At 33.3% G+C, this 26,868-nt stretch overlaps 1 protein-coding gene across 1 annotated transcript in view; it reads right to left on the bottom strand.

Moving 5' to 3' along the window:
- LOC126890483 (PDZ domain-containing protein GIPC1-like) overlaps positions 1-26,641 on the bottom strand; it is a 194,233-nt gene extending 167,592 nt beyond the window's left edge. The window contains exon 1 of the mRNA XM_050659465.1: positions 26,168-26,641. Coding sequence (XP_050515422.1) covers positions 26,168-26,395 — 228 coding nt within the window. The 5' untranslated portion in view covers positions 26,396-26,641. The remainder of the gene's footprint in view (positions 1-26,167) is intronic.
- Positions 26,642-26,868: the final 227 nt, after the last annotated feature.

The following is a 26,868-nucleotide window of genomic DNA, read 5'->3' as shown; positions in this document are numbered from 1 at the left end:
CTGTTTTGCAACCATTTGCAAAAAAGTTATGAAACAGCAAAGTAAACATACTATTACTACGGTGTTAATAATTTTTTTTTAATTCTTTCAAAGCGTAGAAGTGAGTTTAAAGTACAAGCTAATTATTTATAAAACAGTATCGATTATCAGCTTAATGGTTATAGTTTAATTAAAGATTATAAATATATTTTTTTGTAATTTACACGCGCAAAAGTAGAAAAATACAGTACCGTAGCTACCCGCCCACATACACAACTCGCGCGAGTTTAAGCGTGTCAGTCGCTTAGAGTGAACATTTTATCTCCGGTTCTGTATCAAGCCTACTTTCGCGCTAAAAATTACAAAAAAAGTATTGTAGCGGTTATTTACTGCAATTACTTCTAATTACAATAAAACTAGCGGTTCGTAATTTATATACGACTTTATTTTTTTATTTATACAAGTTTACTTTACAAACTTTAGCTTAAGACTAACTCTATTTACAAATATGTCCTATTTATATATGCGATACAGATATTCCAGAAATATCTATATATCTCCAGATATGTCCATGTGACCGCTTGCACGTCATCGGCGCTGCATCGGCGTATCTCGAAACATCGATAGTGTTCTGTCTGTGCGGAGACGGGAGCTGGTATACGAGGGTAGGTCAATAATTATTTTGTTACACTGCTCCCCTCTTAAGATCTGAGCGTCCCGATCAGCAACTCTAGATGGCCCAGGATGGCGGAATCTACAGGATTCTCCAGCTCTGCATACACCCCTAGAAAAGAAGTAACAGTCTACTGTCTTTGAAGGGTATGACATCTTCGGGTTCATGCAACACACAGTAATCCGTACGCCAGTTTTTCTGAAGATCACTTCCAGCATGCTTCTCACAATCTTCCAATCCAGATTTTCTACTGCATGGCCAATTTTTGGTAAAGCCAAATCTTTGATGTCATAATTACAGACCATTTTCTTCAAATTAGTTAGAGCACGCCATATGTTCTCGTAGCTTGGCGTGTCCGTATAAGACTTCCTGGTCACTATATACAGCAAAGATCGAGGACCATCTTCCAATCGCAATACTCTTCCAATTTTAGGTTGTTGATTCCTTAACTCGTCCAGGCGGCCGAACTTTCTATTGAATACGGACGAGATTCCTTTAGTCATCTCGAGGTCTTGTGCAACACAGTGGGCTAGAGAGACGTTTTCTGGAACACCAAACAGATCTTGCTGAACTTCTGTGGTCACGCCGAATCTAGCACTCTTTCTTTCTGCGTAATTTGACATAAATTCCTTAAAACTTGGCTGTGGTGCATCTTTCATCTCCTGTTGGAGGACTCGGGCTTCCTCTGTTTCATTTGAGCCAGCATATGGTGCAAGACGATTTATGTGAATAACTTTTGGTTTACCGTTTGGTAACTTCTTAATTCTGTATATTACGTCATTTATTTTCTTCTTAACTTCATACGGACCTTCCCATTGTCTTTGCAGTTTAGGACACAGGCCTCGACGACGTTGTGGATTATAAAGCCAGACAAGATCACCTACTTCGAAGCTTTCATTCTTGCAGCGAGAATCATATTGATCTTTCATTCTGTCACTGGCTATCTGGATGTGTTGTCGGGCAAGTTCATGAATGTTGTTCATTCGTAACTTCAGGTGGTCTACGTATTCTTCGCCTGCAACATATTCCTCGGAAGGTCTGCAGCCAAACTCTAGGTCGCAGGGCAAACGAACTTCACGACCCAACATCAGGCAGGTTGGTGTTTGACCTGTAGTTTCATTCACGGCCGAGCGGTAGGCCATCAGGAATAAATGAATGTGTTGGTCCCAATCTCGCTGATGTTCAGATACAACTTTGGACAAGTGTTTACCCATCGTTCGGTTCATCCTCTCGACCATTCCATCTGATTGAGGATGCAGGGGTGTTGTTCTGGTCTTATTGGCACCAATCAATTTACAAACGTTTTGGAAAAGAGCTGACTCAAAGTTTCGCCCTTGGTCGGAGTGGATCTCCAAGGGAACACCAAATCGGCTGAAGAATTCTTTAACAAGTACCTCTGCAACGGTAGCAGCTTCTTGATTCGGTAATGCATAGGCCTCGGTCCATTTCGTAAAATAGTCCATGGCTACCAGAATGTATTTATTTCCAGCATCGGTTTCTGGAAATGGACCTGCAATGTCGATTGCTACTCTTTCCATAGGACTTCCAACATTGTACTGTCTCATGGGTGCTCTCTTTTTACCAACTGGACCATTACCGGATGCACACAGTTCACATTTCCGGCACCATCTTCTTACATCATCTTTACAGTTCACCCAATAGAACCGTTCTCGAACCTTTTGCAGAGTCTTCGTAATACCAAAGTGTCCACCTGATGTACCGTCATGCAACTGACGCAATACTTCTGACACTTTACTTTTAGGTACAATCAACTGAAGCTTAGATTCTGTACCATCATCGTTCTCAAAGGTTCTGTACACAAGATCATCTTTTAGTATCAGGCAATTCCATTGGCTCCAGTAGGCCTTGACTTCCGGACTACATGCACTAATGTTTTGCCAACTAGGTCTCTCACCTCGACGCATCCAATCCAATACTCTTTTTATACATGGATCGTCTTCTTGGGCTTCTTGTAACTGTTGTGGCTGCCATTGCTCATTAACGACGGTGGTTCGTCTCACGGGGCAAAATCGTTCCTCTAATTTGGCACAGTGATTACAATTTGCACTGCATGGTCGTCTCGAAAGGGCATCAGCATTTGAATGAACTCTTCCGGCCCTGTGTTCTATCTCATAATCATATTCTTGAAGTCGTTCTAACCATCTTGCCATCTGGCCCTCTGGATTACGGAATTGTATGAGCCATTTTAGAGCAGCGTGATCTGTTCGAAGAAGGAACTTTCTGCCGTACAAGTATTTATGGAAATGTTCGCAAGCCTTCACTACACCCAGCAGTTCTCTTCTGGTAACGCAATAGTTTCTTTCTGGTTTCGACAGGACTTTGCTGAAATAAGCGATGACTTTTTCCTGTCCATCCTGGATTTGTGAGAGAACAGCTCCTATGGCACTGTTGCTAGCATCGGTATCCAAAACAAATTTTCCTGCCTGTCCCGGGTAGCTTAATATCGGTGCACTGATCAGAGCCCTTTGTAGTTGTTCGAAAGCTTTTTGACACTCCTCACTCCATGTATATTCTTTGCCCTCCTCCGTCAACTTTGTTAGGGGCTTGGAGATATTGGCAAATCCTTTGACAAATCGTCGGTAATATGTACATAGGCCAAGGAAACTTCTAATTTCATGTTTATCTTTTGGTACTGGCCAATCTTTAATTGCATCAATCTTTTCAGGATCAGCTGTTACACCATTACTCGATACAATATGTCCTAAGTACTTAACTTCTCGTCGAAACATGTGACATTTCTTCGGACTTAACTTCAAGTTCGCTGCCCTCAATCGTTGAAAGACGTCTATTAGATTCTTGGCATGTTCATCAAAGGACCTTCCAACCACAATTACATCATCCAAGTAAACCAGGCATGTTTTCCATGTTAGACCTCTTAAAACTGCCTCCATTAATCTTTCAAATGTGGCAGGGGCATTACATAAACCAAACGGCATAGCCGTAAACTGCCAAAGCCCTGATCCTATCGAAAATGCGTTTTTCTCCCGATCGGCTGGCTCCATGTCTACTTGCCAATATCCACTTTTTAAATCGAGTGTGGAAAACCAACGAGAACCGGAGAGAGTATCCAATGTATCGTCTATTCTGGGCAAAGGATAACTATCTTTTTTTGTTACCGCATTGAGCTGGCGGTAGTCGATACAAAAACGCGTTGAACCATCTTTCTTCTTTACCAGAACTACTGGTGATGTCCATGGACTGTTCGATGGTTCAATTACCCCTTGTTTGTCCATATCCTTGATAATCTCTTCGGCTTCATCTCTTTTCGCAAATGGAAGTCGTCTAGGCCGTTGTCTGATTGGCTGAGCGTCTCCGGTATTTATTTTATGCGTTACTATGCTTGTTTTTCCCTTATCCTTCGTGTCAATAGCAAAAACATCTTGATACTCTATCAGCATAGATGTCACTTTTTCCGTTCGTTCATGATCAAGATCTTGGCATCTTTCAATGATCATCTCAACAAGCTCCTTTGGATACTTCGCCTTCGATGATTTCTCATTGGTATTCACAGAGCAAATTGAAGCCACGGGAACACACTGCCCGATCAAAGCTCCTCTACTTAACTTGATAGCAGTTTCCCTTAAATTCATAACTCTTACAGGGATCGCATCTCGAACTTTTACCAAAGTTTTCGCCGTTAGGAACTCGACATTATCCACATCTTCGACCATCCTTAAACTTCCCTCTCGGCAGTGTCCATCAAGCATGGTCATCAGAATTTTCTCACTATTACCGGGTATGGTTACGTCGCATGTAGTAAGTAAGCGGATGACATCTTCTTTGTCGTCGTGAAAGGGCAACTCTTCACCATTGATCTTGAGAACTCCATTTTGAACATCCAATATTGCCCCCACTTTCCTTAGTACGTCCATCCCCAATATGAATTCGTCGGAGATCTCGGCAATTAATACTTGATGTTCAACTGTGGTCTGGCCAATGGATACTGACATATTAGCCTCGCCATATGTATTAATTAGCTCACCAGTCGCTGTTCTAAGCTTTACTGTTGCAGGTGATAATTTATTATGGTCTCGTACTACATCTGGACGTGCGATAGTTCTCGTTGCACCTGTATCCACCAAAAATGATCTACATCTATTACTGATACGACCTTCGATGTATAAGTTGTGGATTCCACCGGAGGACGTAAGGTTGACAGTTACTATGGGGGCTCTAGTTCTCGAGGTCGGCAGTTGCCCCTTGGTGTCGACCCGCTCTAGTTTTCCGACGGCTGTACGATCTTCTTACAATTACGACGAATGTGGCCTACGTCTCCATAATTCCAACATCTAGGCTCGCGTCTCTTTGGCATCTGATTACTTAATACTCTCCGTATAATTTCCTCCAGACGTTCATCGTTGTGTTCGTCACTTTCTTCAATGGTTCTTACTCTATGGCCTCGTGAAGTTTGACTAGCCGTTTCGTGTTCCAATGCAATAGCAAGTGCTTCATCTAAAACTTTCGGTCTTGCTAGTCGTAAAGCTTTCTGTAGTTCATTATCTTTCAGCCCATTGACGAAGGTATCTACTGCAATTTCTTCTAAAACGCTGTCTGGCACCTCTGGATAAGCCAACCGCACCACACGAGCCACATCTGCTTCAAATTCTTGCAGATTCTCACTTGCTCGTTGACTTCTACTTCGCAGTTGTGCTTTGTATACTTGTTGTAGATGGGCATCTCCATAGCGTTTTTCTAGACGAGTGAACAAGGTCTGGTAACAATTTTCTTGACCCTTGGGAATTGACCTTAATATATCTGCAGCATCACCTCGTAAAGCAGCAGTCAAGGAAACAGCCTTTTCTTGTTCGGTCCAATGATTGGCGGTCGCAATAGCTTCAAATTGTTTAAGGTATATGGACCAAGAGGACTTTCCATCAAATGGTGGTAATTTGAATCTCATATTATGCGACGTTTCGTCTCTCGGTAGTTCATCTTTCACCACAGGATCTAACGCTGCTGCATTAACTGATGGTTGTACTTTTGTATCGGTTATCATGCTCTCTAGTTGTTTGATCTTTTCTTCTACGGTCTCTACACTTTTCTGCATCTTATCGAATGTTCTAGAAACTTCTTCAAATTTCTCGTCGTTCTGTCTACAAACTTCTTCAAGTTTTTCGTTGTTTTGTCTACAGACCTCTTTAAAAGTTTCGTCAATCTTTTGCGAAACACTTTCGAATTTCTCATTGTTTTGACTACATACGTCTTTAATTATTTGAGAAGTCTCATCGAATCTTTTAGCAACATTTTCGAATTTATCGTCGCTTTTTCTACAAGTTTCATCAATCTTTTGAGAAGTCTCGTCGAATCTTTTAGCAACATTTTCGAATTTATCGTCGCTTTTTCTACAAGTTTCATTGATCGTTTCAGAAACAGTTTTTAATTTCGATAAGATTACTTGTTCTGCTGACTGGAAGTGGAACGTCTCTGGGTCATCTCCGTTCTTCGTGAGGACATCCTTGAGTCGTGCTTGTAGGACTATCTTGCACCCACTGCTGTCTAATTCGTACTCTTCTAATTGTTCACGGAGCTGTTTTATGGTCAGTTCTTGTAGCAACATCTTTGGTCGGCACACACGTACTTTTCAAAATGTCTAAGTCTTTCCGAATACCGAACAATCAACGCACTTCAATTATTCCCGACGAATAAAGTTCAAAAGTCTTTCCGAATACCGAACAATTAACGCACTCCGATTATTCCCGACGAATAAAGTGCAAAAGTCTTTTTTTCACTTTTCATTTATTTACACTCCACACCGTTAACACCACTGTAGCGGTTATTTACTGCAATTACTTCTAATTACAATAAAACTAGCGGTTCGTAATTTATATACGACTTTATTTTTTTATTTATACAAGTTTACTTTACAAACTTTAGTTTAAGACTAACTCTATTTACAAATATGTCCTATTTATATATGCGATACAGATATTCCAGAAATATCTATATATCTCCAGCTATGTCCATGTGACCGCTTGCACGTCATCGGCGCTGCATCGGCGTATCTCGAAACATCGATAGTGTTCTGTCTGTGCGGAGACGGGAGCTGGTATACGAGGGTAGGTCAATAATTATTTTGTTACAATATTTTTAATCTTTGATTAAAATATAACCATTGCACTAATTTTTGACATCCTTTGTGAGTAATTAGATTGTACCATAGACTCACTTTTAAGCTTTGAATTATAAACAATGGAGATATCGTATATTTATTTTGCTATTTCCTAAGTTTTTTGCAAATGGTTGGAAAATTTTTTTAAAACATTCATTTTTAAGACTTATGAAATACGCATTTTAAGTATTTTTTAAAATTAGAATATAATAAACAATTTCTAAGAAATGTTAATTTGTTTATAACAATTTTTTTTAAACATTTAAAGATTATGCAAAAAAATGAAAAATTTATATTTTGTCGACAAAATATTAAATAAGCATTACACCTTTATAATCTTTCTAAGTTTGATCAATGTCTCATGATTATTTTGGTTGTTATTGCGACTGTAAATTGTTAATTAACAATTGAATTGTTGCTAAAATATTCGTTTCATTTTAACCGGATTCTGAATTTATAATCTATGCCAAGAAAGCTTTTATTTCACCAAGCTATATAATTATTGATAAATAATTACTGGCCCAAAAAATTTATTTGAAAATTCGAGATTTTGTTGGGAAAACCCACATTTTCCGAGGAAAATTTTCTTTGGAGCAAATCGGAAAAAACCTGCCTCTATGTAGAATTAAATTGGGGTGAATTTTTATTTGAGTATTTTTGGTGTAAAGTTCAAATCTTCGGAGTTATAGAGCAATAATTGAAAAAAATACGATTTGTCGGCGCCATTTTGTTTATAAAAAAAGTAGCACACCATCTGCGCACTTTGCATACCTATATTATTAATATATAGGATCTTATAATTCGATTAAAGCAATAAAATTGCTGGTAAATAACCTTTCTTTGTACTTTACTAATTAGACCAACGTATTATAACTATTTTTTTTTTCAAAATTTAAAGATTATGCAAAAAAAAGAAAAATTTATATTTTGTCGATAAAATATTAAACAAGCATCTCATCTTTATAGTCTTTATAAGTTTGATCAATGTATCATGATTATTTTGGTTATTATTGCGATCATAAATTGTTAATTAACAATTGAATTGTTGCTAAAATATTCATTTAATTTTCACCGGCTTCTGGAATTACAATCTATACCAAGAAATCTTTGATGTCACTAAGTTATTTAATTATTAATTAATAATTACTTACCTAAAACTTTATTTGAAAATTATAGTTTTTGTTAGGAAAACCCTCATTTTACGAGGAAAATTTTCGTCGGAGCAAATCGTGAAAAACATATCTCTATGCAGAATTTAATTGTGGTGAATTTTTATTTAGGTATTTTTGCTGTAAAGTTAAAATCTTCGGAGTTATAGAGCAATAATTGAAAAAAATACGATTTGTCGGCGCCATTTTGTTTATAAAAAAAGTAGCACACTATCTGCGGACTTTGCATACCTATATTATTAATATATAGGATCTTATAATTCGATTCCAGCAATAAAATTGCTGGTAAGCAATAAAATTGCTGGTAAATAACTTTTCCATGAATTTTGCTAATTAGCCCAGAGTATCAAGCGAATCAATGTAGAGACAAAGTGAAAGATCTTCAGGCTATATGGGCTATCACAACAATAATATGTATTTATTAACTTGATTAAACTATTCCATATATAGATCAACGATCTATAAGCAACGAGCAAAAGTACGTGTTAACGAATAGCTGTCATAGGAAATTGAAATCAGACGTGGGGTGAGACAGGGAGGCCTGTTGTCGCCAATTCTTTTAATGCCTACTCGGAAGAGATCTTGAAACAAGCTCTTGAGGGTGAGACAGCTGGAATAAAGGTAAATGGAGTTCCCACTAACCACATTAGGTAGGCGGATGACACTGTCATCTTAATCGAAAATATTGAGGATCTTCAGAGGCTGGTGACCAGAATAGCAGAGTTTGGACAAGAATACGGTCTAGCAATGAACGTCAAGAAGACAAAATTTATGAGAATATCGTAAACTAAAAGAAATAACGAGAATTTCTTCATAAACGGAACTAATGTCGAACGAATAGACCAATATGCATATCTTGGAACAATGATTAATTCCACACGTGATTATTTCCAGGAAATCAAAATCAGAATAGAAAACGCTAGAGCAAGTTTTAACAAAATGAGAAAATTGGTCTGCACAGAGATTTGAAGTTGGAGCTAAAATTCAATGAAAAAGAAGCATAGGGTGACGCAGAATATCGTGGCTGCGCAACCTGAGACAATGGTACGGATGTACCTACATAAAATGAACTTTTGAGAGCAGAGTCCGAATTACTGTGAGATGATTGCCGGCCTGCGTCGCAGAGATGCCACTTGAAGAAGAAGATATGTAGAGCCGGACAGGAACACATAGAATAAATCAACGAAAAAATAGTCATATAAAGAGGATAAAACAGTGTAAATGAATGACAAAAGCATATTACAAAGGCTGAAATTAAAATTAAATCAGAAAGTGAGGAGTAACACAGCAAGTTTCCTTCTTACGCACTACTATTGACCACATTGTGACTATCAGAAAAATGTGCAGAGAAAGAAAGATTAGATAAACAACGTGGCAGCTTTATCATAATAGGTATAGAGATAAATTAAATAAACAGCTCGCATATAAAGAAGAGGCAATGGAAACATAATTTACAAAAACAGCAAAATAATAATTGAAAGTGCAGAGAAAATAAATAGATGAGACCAATATAAGTATAAAAGAGCTATTCGAAGTCGACGAAAGAAGGGAGACAATATATAACCAAGAGGTAAAAATGAACTGAAAAAGGGAAAATTGAAAAACCACTAAAACATATAAAAAAATAATAAAACTATGGGACCGGATGAAATACCTACAGAAATTTTAGGATTACTAACACAGAAGTACAACATGGATATACTAAGTAGTAGGAAATATTATTCAACGAAGTTTACTATACCGGGGAAATTCCGAAAGAATGGCTAATATCTGAGTTTATCCCAATACCCAAAAACCCAAAGCAATGAAATGTGAGGAATATAGGACGATAAGTTTGATGAACAATGTTTTAAAAGTTTTCTTGAGAGTGATCCATGAAAGTGACTACAAAAAACTAGACGATAGCGTAACAGAAAACCAACTGTGATTTAAAAAGGGCTTTGGCACTAATGAGGCGTTATTATTTACTATACAAACACTCATAACTCATAGAATGGTGTCGAGATGTCACCTGTGATGTATTCATCTGTCTGGTTGACTTTGAGAAATCCTTCGACAAAATACAACATAGAAAGCTTGCGAACATATTACGGGACACAGAAATAGATGATCAGGATATGAGAATCTACAAAGGCTATAGCGGGATAAGATGGTCAAAAATGTCCCCGCACCGATCAGCCCCGCTACTTATTTTTTCGATAAAGGATATAAAATTATGCCCTCATGCAAATTTTTAGCTTCCCAAAGGTCCTAGAACCTATTCAATCGAAAAAAGAAGAATTTTTAGGTTTTATTTTTTTGTGAGCGCAATTTTAACTTAAAAAATCTGAAAAAATTCTAGATGATGTATATTTTGAATACAAAATAGCCTGATTTTTTTTCAGATTTTTGTAATAAAAAGTGAGCCCAGGAAAAATTTTCTAAATTTTCAAAAAATTTTTAGGTTATGTAAATATAATTTGGCCAACTTTTAAATAGTATTTTTTTGTGTATCTTTTGTCGTTCTTTTGAATGGCAGAGGCAGAATTTTTAATATCTGAGCGGAAAGAACGAAAAAATTGAAAAAACCGTTTTTTGCTGTCTCGAGATGCATCTCGAGACAGCCAATTTTAGGATTTAGGATCCTGACTACAGCAACTAAAAAAAGCACTAAAAGTTTGAATTTTGTCATAAAATTTGGTATGTGGGTTTATAATAATATTTGGAACAGCTTTTCGAAATAACTTTTTTTGATATCTCTAACGCGAAGCAAATCGAATCGCCTATCGAAAATTCACCCTGTTCGTGGATTCGCAGTAGACCGCGTTTAAAATTTAAATTTCAGTTGACCATTTTAAAAATTGTGAACCATTAACCTGTATGACTGTGCCAAATTTCAAATCTGTATATATTTTGATTGCCGAAATATAGGGGTGCCTTCATCTTAAATGCGACACACTGTATATTGTCAATTTGATAATTTATTGCAACTAATATAGTCGTATATTTTATACCTAGCTTCAAAATATACATTGAAAATACTGACTAATTCACTAATTTTATCATAAAAAGTCAAATTGATTGCATTGAAGTATTGAACCAATTAATGCGTATTAATATAATATTATAATAATTATAATATACAGAGTGAGTTTTATGTATAGAAACCCTCAGTTATCTCGGAAACATCTTGCATAATTTTTATAGGTTTTGGTGGGTAGGGGTTTTCTAATGCAGGCGATATTATAGTGATTATTCCATTCATAGGAGATTCTGACCAATATAAAGCTACAGAAATCTGAAATAAATCGATAATTTTTGATAATCTCCCGTCGTTAAGTATATTACGTCAGATGCCCTTCGTTGCTACGAAAAAATACATTCAGTGACATTAATGACAATTAATGTTTTAAAAATTATAAAAGTGATGACTTTCAATCGTCAAATTAATATTTATAAAAACTGTGTGTTTAATGGTACTTACATAAATAAATTACAATAAAATTTTGGTTTTGAACAGTTTTATTCATGAAATAATCGCAACAAATTGCACTCGACCTCTGAAATTAATATAGAATTTTTGCTCTCGTGACACTTTGACATAATTTCACTCGCCTTCGGCTCGTGAAATTAAAACTGTCAAAGTGTCACTCGGGTAAAATTCAATAATTTTAGAGCTCTTGTGCAATTACTACTGATAATTACATTGTTGTCAGATCTTTCGTTTTTCTGGAAATCTCATGAACTTTCTTATTTTTTTTGCGTTTTGAAGTCCTTAAGAAATACTGATTATTTTTCATGTTATATTCTCTATACCTAAATGCCACAGTTTCGGACTTATTGCTACATGTATTTAAGAAAAAATTAAACAAATTATAAATATCAATTTTTTCGGCCCGTGTAGTTACATTCTTTGGATCATTGTGGGTCTTTTGTAATTTTTCTCTAAAGTTAATGGTTTTCGAGCTCCAAATAATTTAACTGAAAAAAATCGAATAATGACGATATTCAAGGTTCAAAAACACAAATAAAAAATATTATTTTTGAAACTGGTGAGTAGCCAAATTCAAGCTAAGCCCTTCTTCTAGGGGCTCGCTAAAAAATTTTTTGGCCCGTTTTATTCTAAAACATTGCTTTTTAATAATTGTTAGTGAAGCGCATATGAAAGGACGGGCGATCGGGCTGCATTAACAACTAAAAACAATATTTTAGAATGAAACAACCATAAATTACTTATTGGTAACTGATAAAATAAGGCTTGAACTTGAATTTGTGTACTGGACAGTTTTAAAAATAATATTTTTGATTTGTGTTTTTGAACCTTGAAAATCGTCATTATTCGATTTTTTTCAGTTTTAAATTGTTTATAACTCGAACTCGTTTAACTTTGGAGAAACATTATAAAAGAACTTTTTTTGTTCCCAATAGTCCAAAGAACGTAAAATAATGTCTACCAGGGCCGAAAAAATTGATTTTTATAATTTGTTTAAATTTTTTTCTTTTTAAATAAATGTAGCAATAACTCCGAAATTATGATGTTTAGGTATAGGGAATATAACATGAAAAATAATTAATATTTCTTAAGGGTAATATTTCTTAATTTGCTTAAAAAGCAAAAAATAGAAAGGGTATTCCAATTGAAGTAAAAAAATTAGATTTTTAGAAAAACGGAAGATCTGACAACAATGTAATTATCACTATAATATCGGCCGCATTAGAAAAACCGTACCCACCAAAATTTATAATAATTGTGCTAACCGTTTCCGAGATATTTGAGGGTTTCCGTACATAAACCTCACTCCGTATATTATATTATTACACATTAATTGGTTCAATACTTCAATGCAATCAACTTGAACTTTTTATGATAAAATTAGTGAATTAGCCAGTATTTTGAATGTATATTTTGAATCTAGGTATAAAAAATACGACTATATCAGTTGCAATAAATTATCAAATTGATAATATACAGTGTATCGCATTTAAAATAAAGACACCCCTAATATTTCAGCTATCAAAATATATTCAGATTTGAAATTTGGCACAGTCATACAGGTTGATGGTTCACAATTTTTAAAATAGTCAACTGAAATTTAAATTTTAAACGCGGTCTACTGCGAATCCATGAACAGGGTGAATTTTCGATATGCGATTCGATTTGCTTCGCGTTAGAGATATCGAAAAAAATTTTTTGGAAAAGCTGATCTAAATATTATTATAAGCCCACATACCAAATTTTACGACAAAATTCACACTGTTAGTGTTTTCTTAAGTTATTGTAGTCAGGATCCTAAATCCTAAAATTGGCTGTCCCGAGATACATCTCGAGACAGCAAAAATCGGTTTTTTCAATTTTTTCGTTCTTTCCGCTCAGATATTAAAAATTCTGCCTCTGCTATTCAAAAGAACGACAAAAAACATACAAAAAAATACTATTTAAAAGTTGGCCAAATGATATTTACATAACCTAAATTTTTTTTGAAGATTTCAAAAATTTTTGCTGAGCTAATTTTTTATTACAAAAATCTGAAAAAAATCAGGCTGTTTTGTATTCAAAATATACATCATCTCGAATTTTTTCAGATTTTTTAAGTTAAAATTGCGCTCACAAAAAAATAAAACCTAAAAATTCCTCTTTTCTCGATTTAAGAGGTTCTAGGACATTTGGGAATCTAAAAATTTGCATGAGGACATAATTTTATATCCTTTATCGAAAAAATAAGTAGCGGGGCTGATCGGTGCGGGGGCATTTTTGACCATTTTATCCCGCTATAGCCTTTATACCGATATCAGAAAGCCATAATTCGAGCAGACCAATAAAAATCTAAAGAGATTCCAATAAGAAGAGGAGTACGACAATGATGTGTGCTATCCCCTCTACTTTTTAATATGCGCTCAGAAGAAATGTTTAAGAGGCACTAGAAGACATCTTCTTCTTCTTGTAGTGCCTATCCGTTTCGGATGTTGGCGACCATCATGGCAATCTGTACTTTGCTAGAAGACATCAACGAAGGCATATCAACTAACCAGTGCCGGATTTAGGATACTTGCGGCCCTAGGCCAAATTACCCCGAGCGGCCCCTGATAACTTTACGATTATGTAATTAAAGCATAAAGCACATTTCATAGTACGGGATCCGAATATACATAGGTCGATCTGTACCCATCTGCTTGCCGGATGAAACATTTTTTTTTTATTAAATTTCATACATAGACAAATATTTCTAGCATGGGTTGCCTATCAAAATCGTGTCCTAGCTATCCTTAAGGGGGTGTAGGGGTTGAAATCAATATTTCAAGCACATTTTTTTAATGTATGGTAGTATTATTTTATTTTTAAATTAAATAGTCATTTTCAGTACAGTTCATAGATTATTCAAGAAAAAATTCAAGGAAAAATATTGAAAAATAAGCCAACGGTGGCAAATTTTTAAAGACACCTCAACAAACAATGAATTTTGCGGTGGACATCAGAACTCATCGTTGGATCATGGTAAATAAAAAATTCAAAAAGATTTTATTAGCTTATGAGTTTCTCGAGCTAACGCTGTAGAGTTTTTTAGTTTAATCAAATTTTGAGTCATTGCTCACTCAGAAGTCAAAATAACGAATTTTTTTGCAAAAAAGGATGAAAATCAAAATTGTTATTATTGTTAAACAAAAAATAAGCATAAAACAAAAAATATCTCAACAGTGTTACCTCAAGGAATATCTAAAGAAAATATATACAAAATTCCAGGTGAGTTGTTCAAGTAGTTTTTGAGTTACAATGTCTACAGCCAAAAACGCGTTTAAAGTATTTCCAACTTTTATTTTTAATTTCTTTTTTGTCTGTCAAATCGTAAAATGATGCACACCGGAATATGTTTTTGAATCGCGGGGTAATTTACAAAAGATAATCAGAACAGCTGTTAACCGTTTCTCACTACGCTCAAGCGCGCTGGGGAGAAGTTGCTGCAAAGCGAGTCGAAGGTAGGGAGATAGTGTTGAATATCCCTATTTTCGACTCGCTTTGCAGCAGGTTCACGTCAGCACGCTTGAACGTAATGAACAACGGTCAACAGCTGTTCTCATTTTCTTTTGTAAATTACTCCACGATTCAAAAAGATATTCCGGCGTGCATTACTTTATGATTTAAGAGACAAAAAAGAAATTTAAAATAAAAGTTGACTATACTTTAAACGCTTTTTCCTCAAAACTGCTTTTTTCAAAGGCTCTAGATATTGTAACTCAAAAACTATATACTTGACCGACCCACCTGGAATTTTGTATATTATATTTTCTGTAGACATTCCTTGAGGTAACGCTGTCGAGATGTTTTTTGTTTTATGCTTATTTTTTGTTTAACAATAATAAATATATTGATTTTCGCCCTTTTTGCAAAAAAAAATCGTTGTTTTGACTTCTGAGTGATATCAAAAACTCAAAAGTCGATAAAACTAAAAAAAACTTTAGAGGGTTACCTCGAAAAACTCGAAGATAATAAAATCTGTTTAAATTTTTCATTTACCATGATCCAATGATGAGTTCTGATGCCCACCGCAAAATTCATTATATTTTGAGGTGTCTTCAAAAATTTGCCACCGTTAGCTTGTTTTTCAATATTTTTCCTTGAATTTTTTCTATCATACTTTAAAAAAAATGTGCTTGAAATATTGATCATAACCTTTACGGCCCCCTTAAGGATAGCTATGACACGATTTTGATAGGCAACCCATGCTAGAAATATTTGTCTATGTATGAAATTTAATAAAAAAATGTTTCATCCGGCAAGCAGATGGGTACAGATCGACCTATATTCGGAACTTAGACGATCGTATTAATACATAACGATTATTTTAATTTTACTTTTTAAAATTGATACAACATACAAAGCATAACATAAATGAAGAAAAATGCCACTAATGTTCTATTTGAATACGGTACATAAATAGGCTGAAAAGTTGTATTCACTAATTGAATATTCTTGGTTTACAAATTTGGCTAAAATTCCAAAACAGCTTCAACAACAATTTCTATTATATCCAATTATAGAAAATATATATACCTAACTCAAAAAGACCCGTGTTGAGCTGCCCCCCCCCCCACTTGCAAAAATTAAAAAACGAATAGCCCTGATTTATGAGCTATTTATGAGCTCTCATATTCCGCAAACTAAAAATTTTGAGCTCGTTCCACTGAGCAGAAATTTAATACTTTAGTGTTGGGGGGTTGAGTCAGCCCCCCCCCCCACTACTTAAAAATAGGAATATTGAATCGGTTTTTGCGGCAGAATTACGAGCTATTTATAAGCTCTTGAAATTATAACAACCCTTTAATTGATATAACTTAAGAGAAAAATGCTGAGAAAACTTAAAATACATCGTATTGTGGATATAATTCCTATAGCATATATACTCTAAGAATAAACTATTAAATCACGTGCATTTCGATTATTGAGCTACAACCCCTTCGCAAGAAAACCACCCTATCTTCCCGGCTTAAGAGAAAGTTGTACTTAAAATGCATTAAATTAATTAATTGGCGACTACATATCATTTAATAATTTATAAACTTTCAAATTACGCGCATTTAAATCAGTAAATTGCAATTTATTTTATATAGTGCAGTCACTGAAAGTAAAAATCAACGATTACCTTCAATTTCGGTGAACCTTCATCGATTTTCACGAAAATTGGTCAGTGGTTAGAGGATACATCAAGAAACAAAGGTGACATGATACCACCTTGCGCCTTTACCCTGAGGGTGGATACCGCCCCTTCTCGGGGTGAAAAATTATTTTATAAAAAATAACTGCACAAATCTATAAAAGAACAAATTATAAGCAAAATGTATTATATAAAGTTATTAAAATAAGTCAATACTTTTTAAGTTATTAAAGATCAAAAAATTTTAATTATTCGTGAAAAAAATGCATGTTTTGAAGCGGTTTTTCGTAAATCACTGAAAAACTGTAAGTTTTTACAAAAAAGTTAATAGTAGTTTTATTCGTATAGCTTATATTCTAAGAATAAACTCTTAAATCACGCGCCTTTCGATTATTGAGATACAACCCCTTCGCAAGAAAACCATCCCATATTCCCGGCTTAAGAGAGAGAGTTGTACTTAAAATAATTAAAAATTAATTATTTGTCGACTAGATATCGTTTAATAATTTATGAGCTCGCAAAATATACGCATCCCAATTATTGAATTGCCATTTTCTTTCTATAGTGCAGTCACTGAAGGTAAAAATCAACTATGACCTTCGATTTCGGTAAATCTGCATTCATTTTCATGAAAATTAATGAGCGGATTTTGATGCTATCAACTTTTTCTGGAGCTCATTTTGGATAGGTATTTGGTATTTCTAAGTACTTTGATAAGTATTTAGTATCTAAGTGTTATAAAATGCATCTCTTTCCCGTTATTTAAGCTTGAATCCTTAGATTTGAACAGTCGCAGAAAAAAATATACATTTAATTACCAATAACTTACTTTAAATTAACATTAAAGGGTTTTTCAAGTAAGCAATTTATTATATTTTTTATTGGCTTCAATTTTAGTGATAAACACTTTTTTGTAAAAACTTACAGTTTTTGAGTTATTTATGAAAAATCGCTTCAAAACATGCATTTTCTTTCACAAAAATTAAAATATTTGATCTTTAATAACTCAAAAAGTATAAATTTATTTTAATCACATTATATAACAAATTTTGCTTACAATTTGTCCCTCTCTCGATTTGTGGGGTTATTTTTAATAAAGTAATTTTCACCCCCGAGAAGGGTTGACATATACCCCAGGTTAAAACCCCAAGTTGTTATTGTTAATTCGTGAAAATGAATGGAGATTTACCGAAATCGAAGGTCATAGTTGATTTTTACCTTCAGTGACTGCACTATAGAAAGAAAATGGCAATTCAATAATTGACATGCGTATATTTTGCAAGCTCATAAATTATTAAACAATATGTAGTCTCCAAATAATTAATTTAAATTATTTTAAGTACAACTCTCTCTTAAGCCGGGAATATGGGATGGTTTTCTTGCGAAGGGGTTGTAACTCTATAATCGAAAGGCACGTGATTTAAGAGTTTATTCTTAGAATATAAGCTTTACGAATTAAACTACTATTAACTTTTTTGTAAAAACTTACAGTTTTTCAGTGATTTACGAAAAACCGCTATATAACATGCATTTGTTTCACGAATAATTAAAATCTTTGATCTTTAATAGCTTAAAAAGTATTGACTTATTTTATTAACTTTATATAATAAATTTTGCTTTTAATTTGTTCTTTTATTGATTTGTGCAGTTATTTTTAATAAAATAATTTTCACCCCCGAGAAGGGGCGGTATCCACCCTCAGAGTAAAGGCGCAAGGTAGTACCATGTCACCTTTGTTTCTTGACGTATCCTCCAACCACTGACCAATTTTCGTGAAAATCGATGAAGGTTCACCGAAATTGAAGGTAATCGTTGATTTTTACCTTCATTGACTGCACTATACAAAATAAATTGCAATTTACTGATCTAAATTCGCGTAATTTGGAAGCTTATATATTATTCAATGATATGTCGTCGCCAAATAATTAGTTTAATGCATTTTAAGTACAACTTTCTCTAAGCCGGGAAGATAGGGTGGTTTTCTCGCGAAGGGGTTGTAGCCCAATAATCGAAATGCACGTGATTTAATAGTTTATTCTTAGAGTATATAAGTTATAGGAATTATATCCGCAATACGATATATTTTAAGTTTTCTCAGCATTTTTCTCTTATGTTAAATCAATTAAAGGGTTGTTTGGGGGTGAAGGGGATGAGCTCAAAAATCGAAACTATATAATTTCAAGAGCTCATAAATAGCTCGTAATTCTGCCGCAAAAACTGATTCAATATTCCTATTTTTAAGTAGTGGGGGGGGCTGACTCAGCCCCCCCCCCCCCCCCCACTAAAGTACCTATCAAATTCCTGCTCAGTGGAACGAGCTCAAAATTTTTAGTTTGCGGAATATGAGAGCTCATAAATAGCTCATAAATCAGGGCTATTTTTTTTTGATTTTTGTAAGTGGGGGGGGGGGCAGCTCAACACGGGTCTCAAAAAGTTAGCAAACAGCAGTTATTTGTAAAAATATTGACATTATAAGTTGAAAAGACATTATAAGTAAAAGAACAAGCAAAATAATATGAACTATAATAGTAATATACTACGGTACTCAAAAATAAAAATATTAAAAATACAAAAATTTTTTGATATGAACGTTGGTTATTTTAATTAGATTGTATTGTTTAGATAGAAAAGTAATGTACTCGATTTCCAGTAGCGGTAAATATTAATTAATTTTGGAAAATGAAAATGCAATTTTTTTACCAAAAAATTTTTTTTAGAAAACGCTGCGGCCTAGTCGGCCTAGTCGGCCTAGTGGTAAATCCGGAGCTGCAACTAACGTAACACTAGTGAATAAGCCCAGATATACAGACGATACAATACTATACTAAATTTACAATCAAGATGCAGTAGTATTCCCAGAGGGAATACAAATGGTATATACAGACAAGAATAACAGAAATTAAAATTTTTAGTAAATGTATTAAAATAATATAAAACTAATATTAATATAAAAGTAAAAACTTTCTGACATAAAATAATATAATTCATGGAGCAGAAAGGACCACGCAGAAACCTTATGGGAAATGGCTCTCTGTCAAATGCTCTGAAACTTTGGGTTCTGGTAGTCCTTGATATGTACAACAAAAGACTCACTGGGCGCATAGCTCCAAAAAAATCATGGTTTTAAGATATAAGCCTCTGAAGTTATAGGTACAGTGAGGACGTTTGAGTTGGAATAAATTCATTTTCTCGAGAATGGACGACTCTGGTGATAAATTACAAATCAGGTCGATTTTTATTTTTAAATTACAATTTTTTGGTATATATATCATACTAGTGACGTCATCCATCAGGGCGTGATGGTGCAATCGATGATTTTTTTAAATAAGAATAGGGGTCGTGTGATAGCTCATTTGAAAGGCTATTCAATTCTATATTCAATAATATAAATATTAACATAATTATTTATACAGGGTGCCCAAAAAAAATTTTTGAATTAAATTAATTGAGACAAAAAGAAGAATGTATATAATTTATTTAATTCGAAATACATTTTACTGTTGTCCGAAAACAGGAAAAAATGATTATTTGATAAATAAATATTGTTTTTCGCTTAAATTCAATATTAAAGCTGCCACCCACCTGCCTCTTAGCAGTTTGAACATTTAATTTAAGCGAAAAGCAATGTTAATTTTTCAAATTAACATTTTTTTCTCTTTTCTGACAGCAGTAAAATGTATTTCGAATTAAATAGATTATATACATTCTTCTTTTTGTCTCAATTAATTTAAGTAAAAAAAAATTTGGGCACCCTGTATAAATAATTTTGTTAATGTTTATATTAATGAATAGAAATAGAGAATTAAATAACCGGACACGCGCCAACTCGTAAGTTTTAATGACAACAATTTTCAAATCAAAATGTACACCGGCCAATTCGTAACTTTTTTTTACCTGACCTGCCAACCTGAAACTTTTTTCAAGTGAATTCGAAACCATTGATTAAATCTAATACCTTAAATCTAAACCGAATGTTTCTTGGTTCGCTTAAAAACATTATATTTTTGTACTATATGTACCTATAAAAAATAGCAAAAATTGAAATATCTTAATAAAATAATTGAAACAATATTATAGTGTTTCATTAACACGTGTTAAAATATTATTTCCCATCAAGTATAGCTCTACACGAGCTTGTTTTTTATTAAGTAATTGTAAATTTAATATTTTTTAGATGTTTAGCAATGATAAATTATTTAAATCCATCTGATAATTTAAAATCAAAGAGATTTTCCATATGTTTATTTCAAGTCTAAAAGATTTAACCTTTATTTAGTTACGAATTCACCGGTAGTTGATCGGTTACCGAAAAATTACCTGAGAGGGTCAGAGTTACCAATTGGCCTGTAATTAAGATGGGGGATTAAAATAGTTACGAATTCACCGGGACCCAAATAACCTTTCAAATAAGCTATCACACGACCCCTTTCGCTTAAACTAAATGTTCAAACTGCTAAGAGGCAGGTGGGTGGCAGCTTTAATATTGAATTTAAGCGAAAAACAATATTTATTTATCAAATAAACATTTTTTCCTGGTTTAGGACAACAGTAAAATGTATTTCGAATTGAATAAATTATATACATTCTTCTTTTTGTCTCAATTAATTTAATTAAAATAATTTTTTTGGGCACCCTGTATAAATAATATTGTTAATGTTTATATTATTGAATAGAGAATTTGATAACCTTTCAAATGAGCTATCACACGATCCCTATTCTTATTTAAAAAAATCATCGATTGCGCCATCACGCCCAGATGGATGACGTCACTAGTATGATATATATGGCAAAAAATTATAATTTAAAAATAAAAATCGACCTGATTTGTAATTTATCTCCAGAGTCGCCCATTCTCGAGAAAATGAATTTATTCCAACTCAAACGTCCTCACTGTACCTATACCTTCAGAGGCTTATATCTTAAAACCATGATTTTTTGGAGCTATGCGCCCATTGAGTCTTTAGTTGTACACATCAAGGACTACGAGAACCCAAAGTTTCAGAGCATTTGACAGAGAGCCATTTCCCATAAGGTTTCTGCGGGGTCTTTTGTAATCATGATGAAACTACAAAACAAGTCTTCTAGAATTAATAAGAAAAAAATGGAAATAGATTGGCCACATATTGTGGAAAGACGGAAAAAAATACTTGACTAAAGCCAGAAAAATACTTGAATGTCATATTAACACAAAGGAGAAAGAAATAGAGGAGACCAGGCAATAATTAAAAAAGAACCATCACTAGAGCAGACGAAGAAGTCTGATTAAGTAAGATATGGTCAATCAAAAACATCTATAAGCAATAGGAGAATTGCAAAGAATTGTACATATTCGTCCAGAGAGTAAACGGAGAAAAAGACGAGATGAACTGATTTAGTGAGCGTCTCATATTAGTGACCTAGAAAGACAGAAGAACCAATTCTCCAACAAAGAGCATCAATTATTCTAGAAAGGATCATCTTGAAATAATTCACTTAAAAAAGTTTACAAAGGCGAGCCAACGAAGTAATATGTAACATGATTTTATTGTAAAATCGTGTACACGATACAGGGTGTTTCATTTAGAATTGTCCATATAGTAACTAGTGAAACCTTAGATTTAACACTTTAGATTTAACCTAAAACACTTAAATAAAATGTGGCTCCTTATTGAGTTACAGGGTTTTTATTTAAAAATTTAAAAATTATTTGTACCCAGTAGGTACTATAAAATCATTTAACATATCCTTGTCATAATTGGCAGGAAGTGTAGGTACTGTGCACCCAAATTATGTTAAATAAACGTTTCTGGCTACTACCAGAGGCGTACGACGGGGCAAGGTGAATGGTTTACCCTTAGCAAATTCTACGCGACTGACGGAATTCCAATTTTAGTGCAATTTTTCGATTCTCCTCTATGTAAATAATATAATATACTCGCCATTCGTAGCGATAAAGTCATTATTTTTCGAGATATTTGAAGTTAAAAATGAAGTGACACAGTTATTTTGACTAATGTATATTATAGGTATTAATAATTATGTCGGTGTTTTGGGATCAGACGATTACATTTTATTTCGCAAATGAATCTTTAATCGCTAATAACAAAAAATATAATGTTATTTATTAAATTTTCTTAAAACGAATAGAACATTTAAAAAAAATTGTTGTTCTAAATACAACTCTTTGGTTATAATCTAAATAAAAGAAAAATTTTAATAACACAAAAATATCAAAAAACACATCTTTTTGTCTAATCGATAGTTTAAATGTTTTTTTTTATATTTTCGTGTTATTAAAATTGTTCTTTAATTTAGATTATAACAAAACGGTTTCTTTTAGAACCCTAATTTGTTTTTAAATGTTGAATGCATCTATTCGTTTTAATAAATTTCAATAGATAATATTATGTTTTTTGTTATTAGTGATTAAAAATGCATTTGCGTAATATATGCAATCTTATGACTTATGACCCAAAAACACATAATTTACTATTAATACCTACATTAGTCAAAATAACTGTGTCGCTTCATTTTTAACTTTAAATATCTCGAAAAATAATGACTTTGTTGTTACGAATGGAGAGTATATTATTTACATAGAAAGTATTGGAGAATAAAAAAATTGCACTAAAATTTATTCCGCCAGCGGCGTAGAATTTGGGAAGTGTCAATCATTCACTTTCCCCCGTCGTACGCCTCGGTTAGTAGCCAGAAACGTTTATTTAACATATACGTACAGTAACTACACTTCCTGTCAAGTAAGACAGGGATATGGTAAATGGTTTTAAAGTACCTAGGTACTGGGTACAAAATAGTTTTTAAAATTTTAAATAAAACACCCTGTAACTCAGTAAGGAGCCACATTTTATTTAAGTGTTTTAGGTTAAATCTTCGTATTTGGCCTAAGGTTTCTCCAGTTATTACAATATATGGACAATTCTTAATAAAACACCATGTATACATGATTTTATCATAGCGATTTTTGTGAAACTTTGAAAGGTTGCAGTTCCAGTGTTTTATTTATAAAATAATGAGTTTTGTGTTTCCTTCTCTATTGAACCTGAACCATGTAAATAGTCCTGTTGCCAGGGGGTACAACGGCCTCCTTAATTCAGATGGACTTACCCAAGTTTTTTTTATGTATTTTGACCCATAGAACACGAATTTTTTGGGTAACAGTTGATCCGGATGTCGATAAGATTGTTATAAACAAAGAACTTGAGGAATTACATAACAGCGATTTCTCGCAAAAAAAAACATTTTTTGTATTTTTTGGGTGATTCTAAGCAAAAAATGTTCTTACAAGTCTTTTCGTAGGATGCATAGTTTTCGAGATAACCGCGGTTGAACTTTCAAAAAATCGAAAAATTACAATTTTTGAACCCGAATAACTTTTGATTAAAAAATAAAATAGCAATTCTGCTTACTGCATTTGAAAGTTTAAGTCAAATTCTATTGGTTTTGATTATTTTCATTATATTCATGGATTTTTTTATTGTTAAACAAAGCTATAAACACATAGTGTTTCCCGTGCCCAATGCATGCGTTTTAATGTACAGTTGGAAAAATGAAAGAATACCCATGAACGATCAGATCAATCACATATTTTGTATATGGCTTTTCATTCACAGTCATTTATTTCGAGCTTCTGTCAAATGTCGTATAATCCGTGTATATTAATATTATACACAGATTATACAACATATGACAGAAGCTCGAAACAAATGACAATCGATGAAAAGCCCTATTTGCTGTTTTTGAAGTTATACTTCTTTAGGCGCGATTGAGATTGAGGGTGAATTTATATTGATCTGCGCGCATGCGCACACCGACAGTATGGTATTAGTCGTTATACGGGCTCTGATTGGGTGTTGAAATGATCTGTCAATAATAAATAATTGTTCAATATGAAGGTAAACAAATGTATAATATATTAGTTTTATTGTTGTGAGGACAGAAACAAAAAAGTTTATAATTGTAGTGACATTTAAATAGTTTTTAAAAGCAACAGGTACGTAATAATTGTAAATGTATCATAGGTACCTACCTATTTGAACCTACCAAAATACATAGTATGTAATACTTTTATTTACATAATTTGATAACCATCAAAATTTCTATCAATGTTCACCTAATATATTGTTTTCTTACTCTATGTTTTGTTGTATTTTTTTAATTCTAAATCATTTCAATTCAAAATCAAAATAATTTAATTTAATTCAAAAATGTCAAAAGCTTAATCCGTTTAGTTAGTCGATCTTCGCACATAATGACACATTGCCTCCGTGGCGAAGCGATTAAGGCGAATGAACCCCAATATACCAACCGCGCTGATAGCTGGTTCGAATCCCAATAAAAACTTTTATTTTTTTATTTTTTTTATACATTTTGTGATTGTAAGTATATTTATTATATAATTTTATTTTCAGAAAATACGTAATTAGTTAAAAAAATTTCCGACAATTAATGTTCAGAAATAATTTGTGGCATTTTTAATGTGTTTGTGTGTGTTTTATTCTTTTATTATTTTAATTTTTGGCACTGTTTTAATAAAAATGTTTGAGAAGTAGTAAGTATAAATTAGTTTAATATTTAAATAAAATATAAATAAAAAGTATATTAATTTCGTTTAAATCATATAATAGAAGTATAACTTCTTACGTGCGTACAAAGTACACACACATTCTTTTTTTTTCATAAATAACAAACGGGAGAGATGGATTGTTAATAATCTGAATAATATGTCATTGATGTGATCGTTCATGGGTATTCTTTCATTTTTCCGACTGTACGTAATATTGTCTGTAGGCGCGCCTACTCGTTCTATTTTAAATTAGAATCGAATTGAGAACATCATTCAAGCCCTATGTGTTTATAGCTTTGTTTAACAATAAAAAAATTAATTTTTAGCAATGAAAATAACCAAAACCGATATAATTTGACTTGAACTTTCAAATTCGGTAAGCAGAATTGCTATTTTATTTTTTAATCAAAAGTTATTCGGGTTCAAAAATTGCAATTTGTCGATTTTTTGAAAGTTTAACAGCGTTTATGTCGAAAACTATACATCCTACGAAAAAAACTTGTAAAAACATTTTTTGCTTAGAATGACAAAAAAATGTTTTGTTTTCGATAAATCGCTGTTATGCGATTCCTCAAGTTCTTTGTTTATAACAATCTTACCGACATCCGGATCAACTGTTATCCAAAAAATTCGTGTTTTACGGGTCAAAATACATAAAAAAAACTTGGGTAAGTCCATCTGAATTAAGGAGGCCGTTGTACCCCCCTGGAGACAGGACTAAAATTTTATAAAATTTTTATTGTATTTAAAATATTTAATTGTTATTAACTGAAATTGCAATATGCATATATGTGGTCATACATAATTGATAAATGAATATGATCAATACGAAATAAACTAGTTGGTACTAGGTCACTTTAATTTAACATCCATGATTGTATTGTTATAGGAAGGTCATTTGTTGTTCTGCCGATAATCAGCCTACACGATATTTTTTTAATTTCTTTTTAATAAGATTGTATCAGTTAAATGTAGAGATGTAAATGTAGAACTATTCTATTCTTTCGCATTCATTTTTATATTTACCTCAGATGGTGACATTTCAAAGCACTCTCCAATTTTCCCATAGAGCTCTCGCACATTAGAAAATCCTGATACGAAAGCTGTCGGACTACCATGGGCCAGTTGGCAATAGAATTGCAGCGTATTTTTGGAAACTGGTGACACAGGGACACTGTTCTCCATGTGAGAATGTTGCGATTCACCGTTTTGGAGCGGAGAACCACTATTTTTCGATCTCTGTCTTTTAAACATTTTCCGATTTCATACAAACTACTTCACTTCACGAACACACGAGAATCTTCTTAATACGGTAAAACATAGCGCAGTTATCAATTGATTAATGGAAACTACAGATCGAAGGATACTTTATTGTAGTTAACGCCGAATAGCGTGTAGAAGATAATAATTAATGGATTGTTCTATCTGCGTTTACGACGACGTGACTGTGACTGACATCGACTATCATACGGGTACCGGTTGAGGTTGAGTGAACCACTACTAACCAAAGGTGGAATTTACTTCACAGCCATGAGAAAGCAGTTTTGATTATATGCTTGAGTAATATGCGGAAAATAATATATATATTTCGGAATTCCACAACAAAAACAACAAATTCGAAGATTTCAATTACGAATTTGTTAGGCAATGTGCAAAAATGTAAATTATTGTGATATATACTCCCCGGCACAAAATTCCGCCACTAAAATTTTTGATTGAGTTTGGCA

This window comes from Diabrotica virgifera, chromosome 8 (genome assembly GCF_917563875.1).
Source record: "Diabrotica virgifera virgifera chromosome 8, PGI_DIABVI_V3a".
In the NCBI taxonomy this organism is placed as follows: domain Eukaryota; kingdom Metazoa; phylum Arthropoda; class Insecta; order Coleoptera; family Chrysomelidae; genus Diabrotica; species Diabrotica virgifera.
The sequence above is the reverse complement of the archived record's forward strand: the minus strand, read 5'-3'. Positions and strand labels throughout refer to the sequence as shown.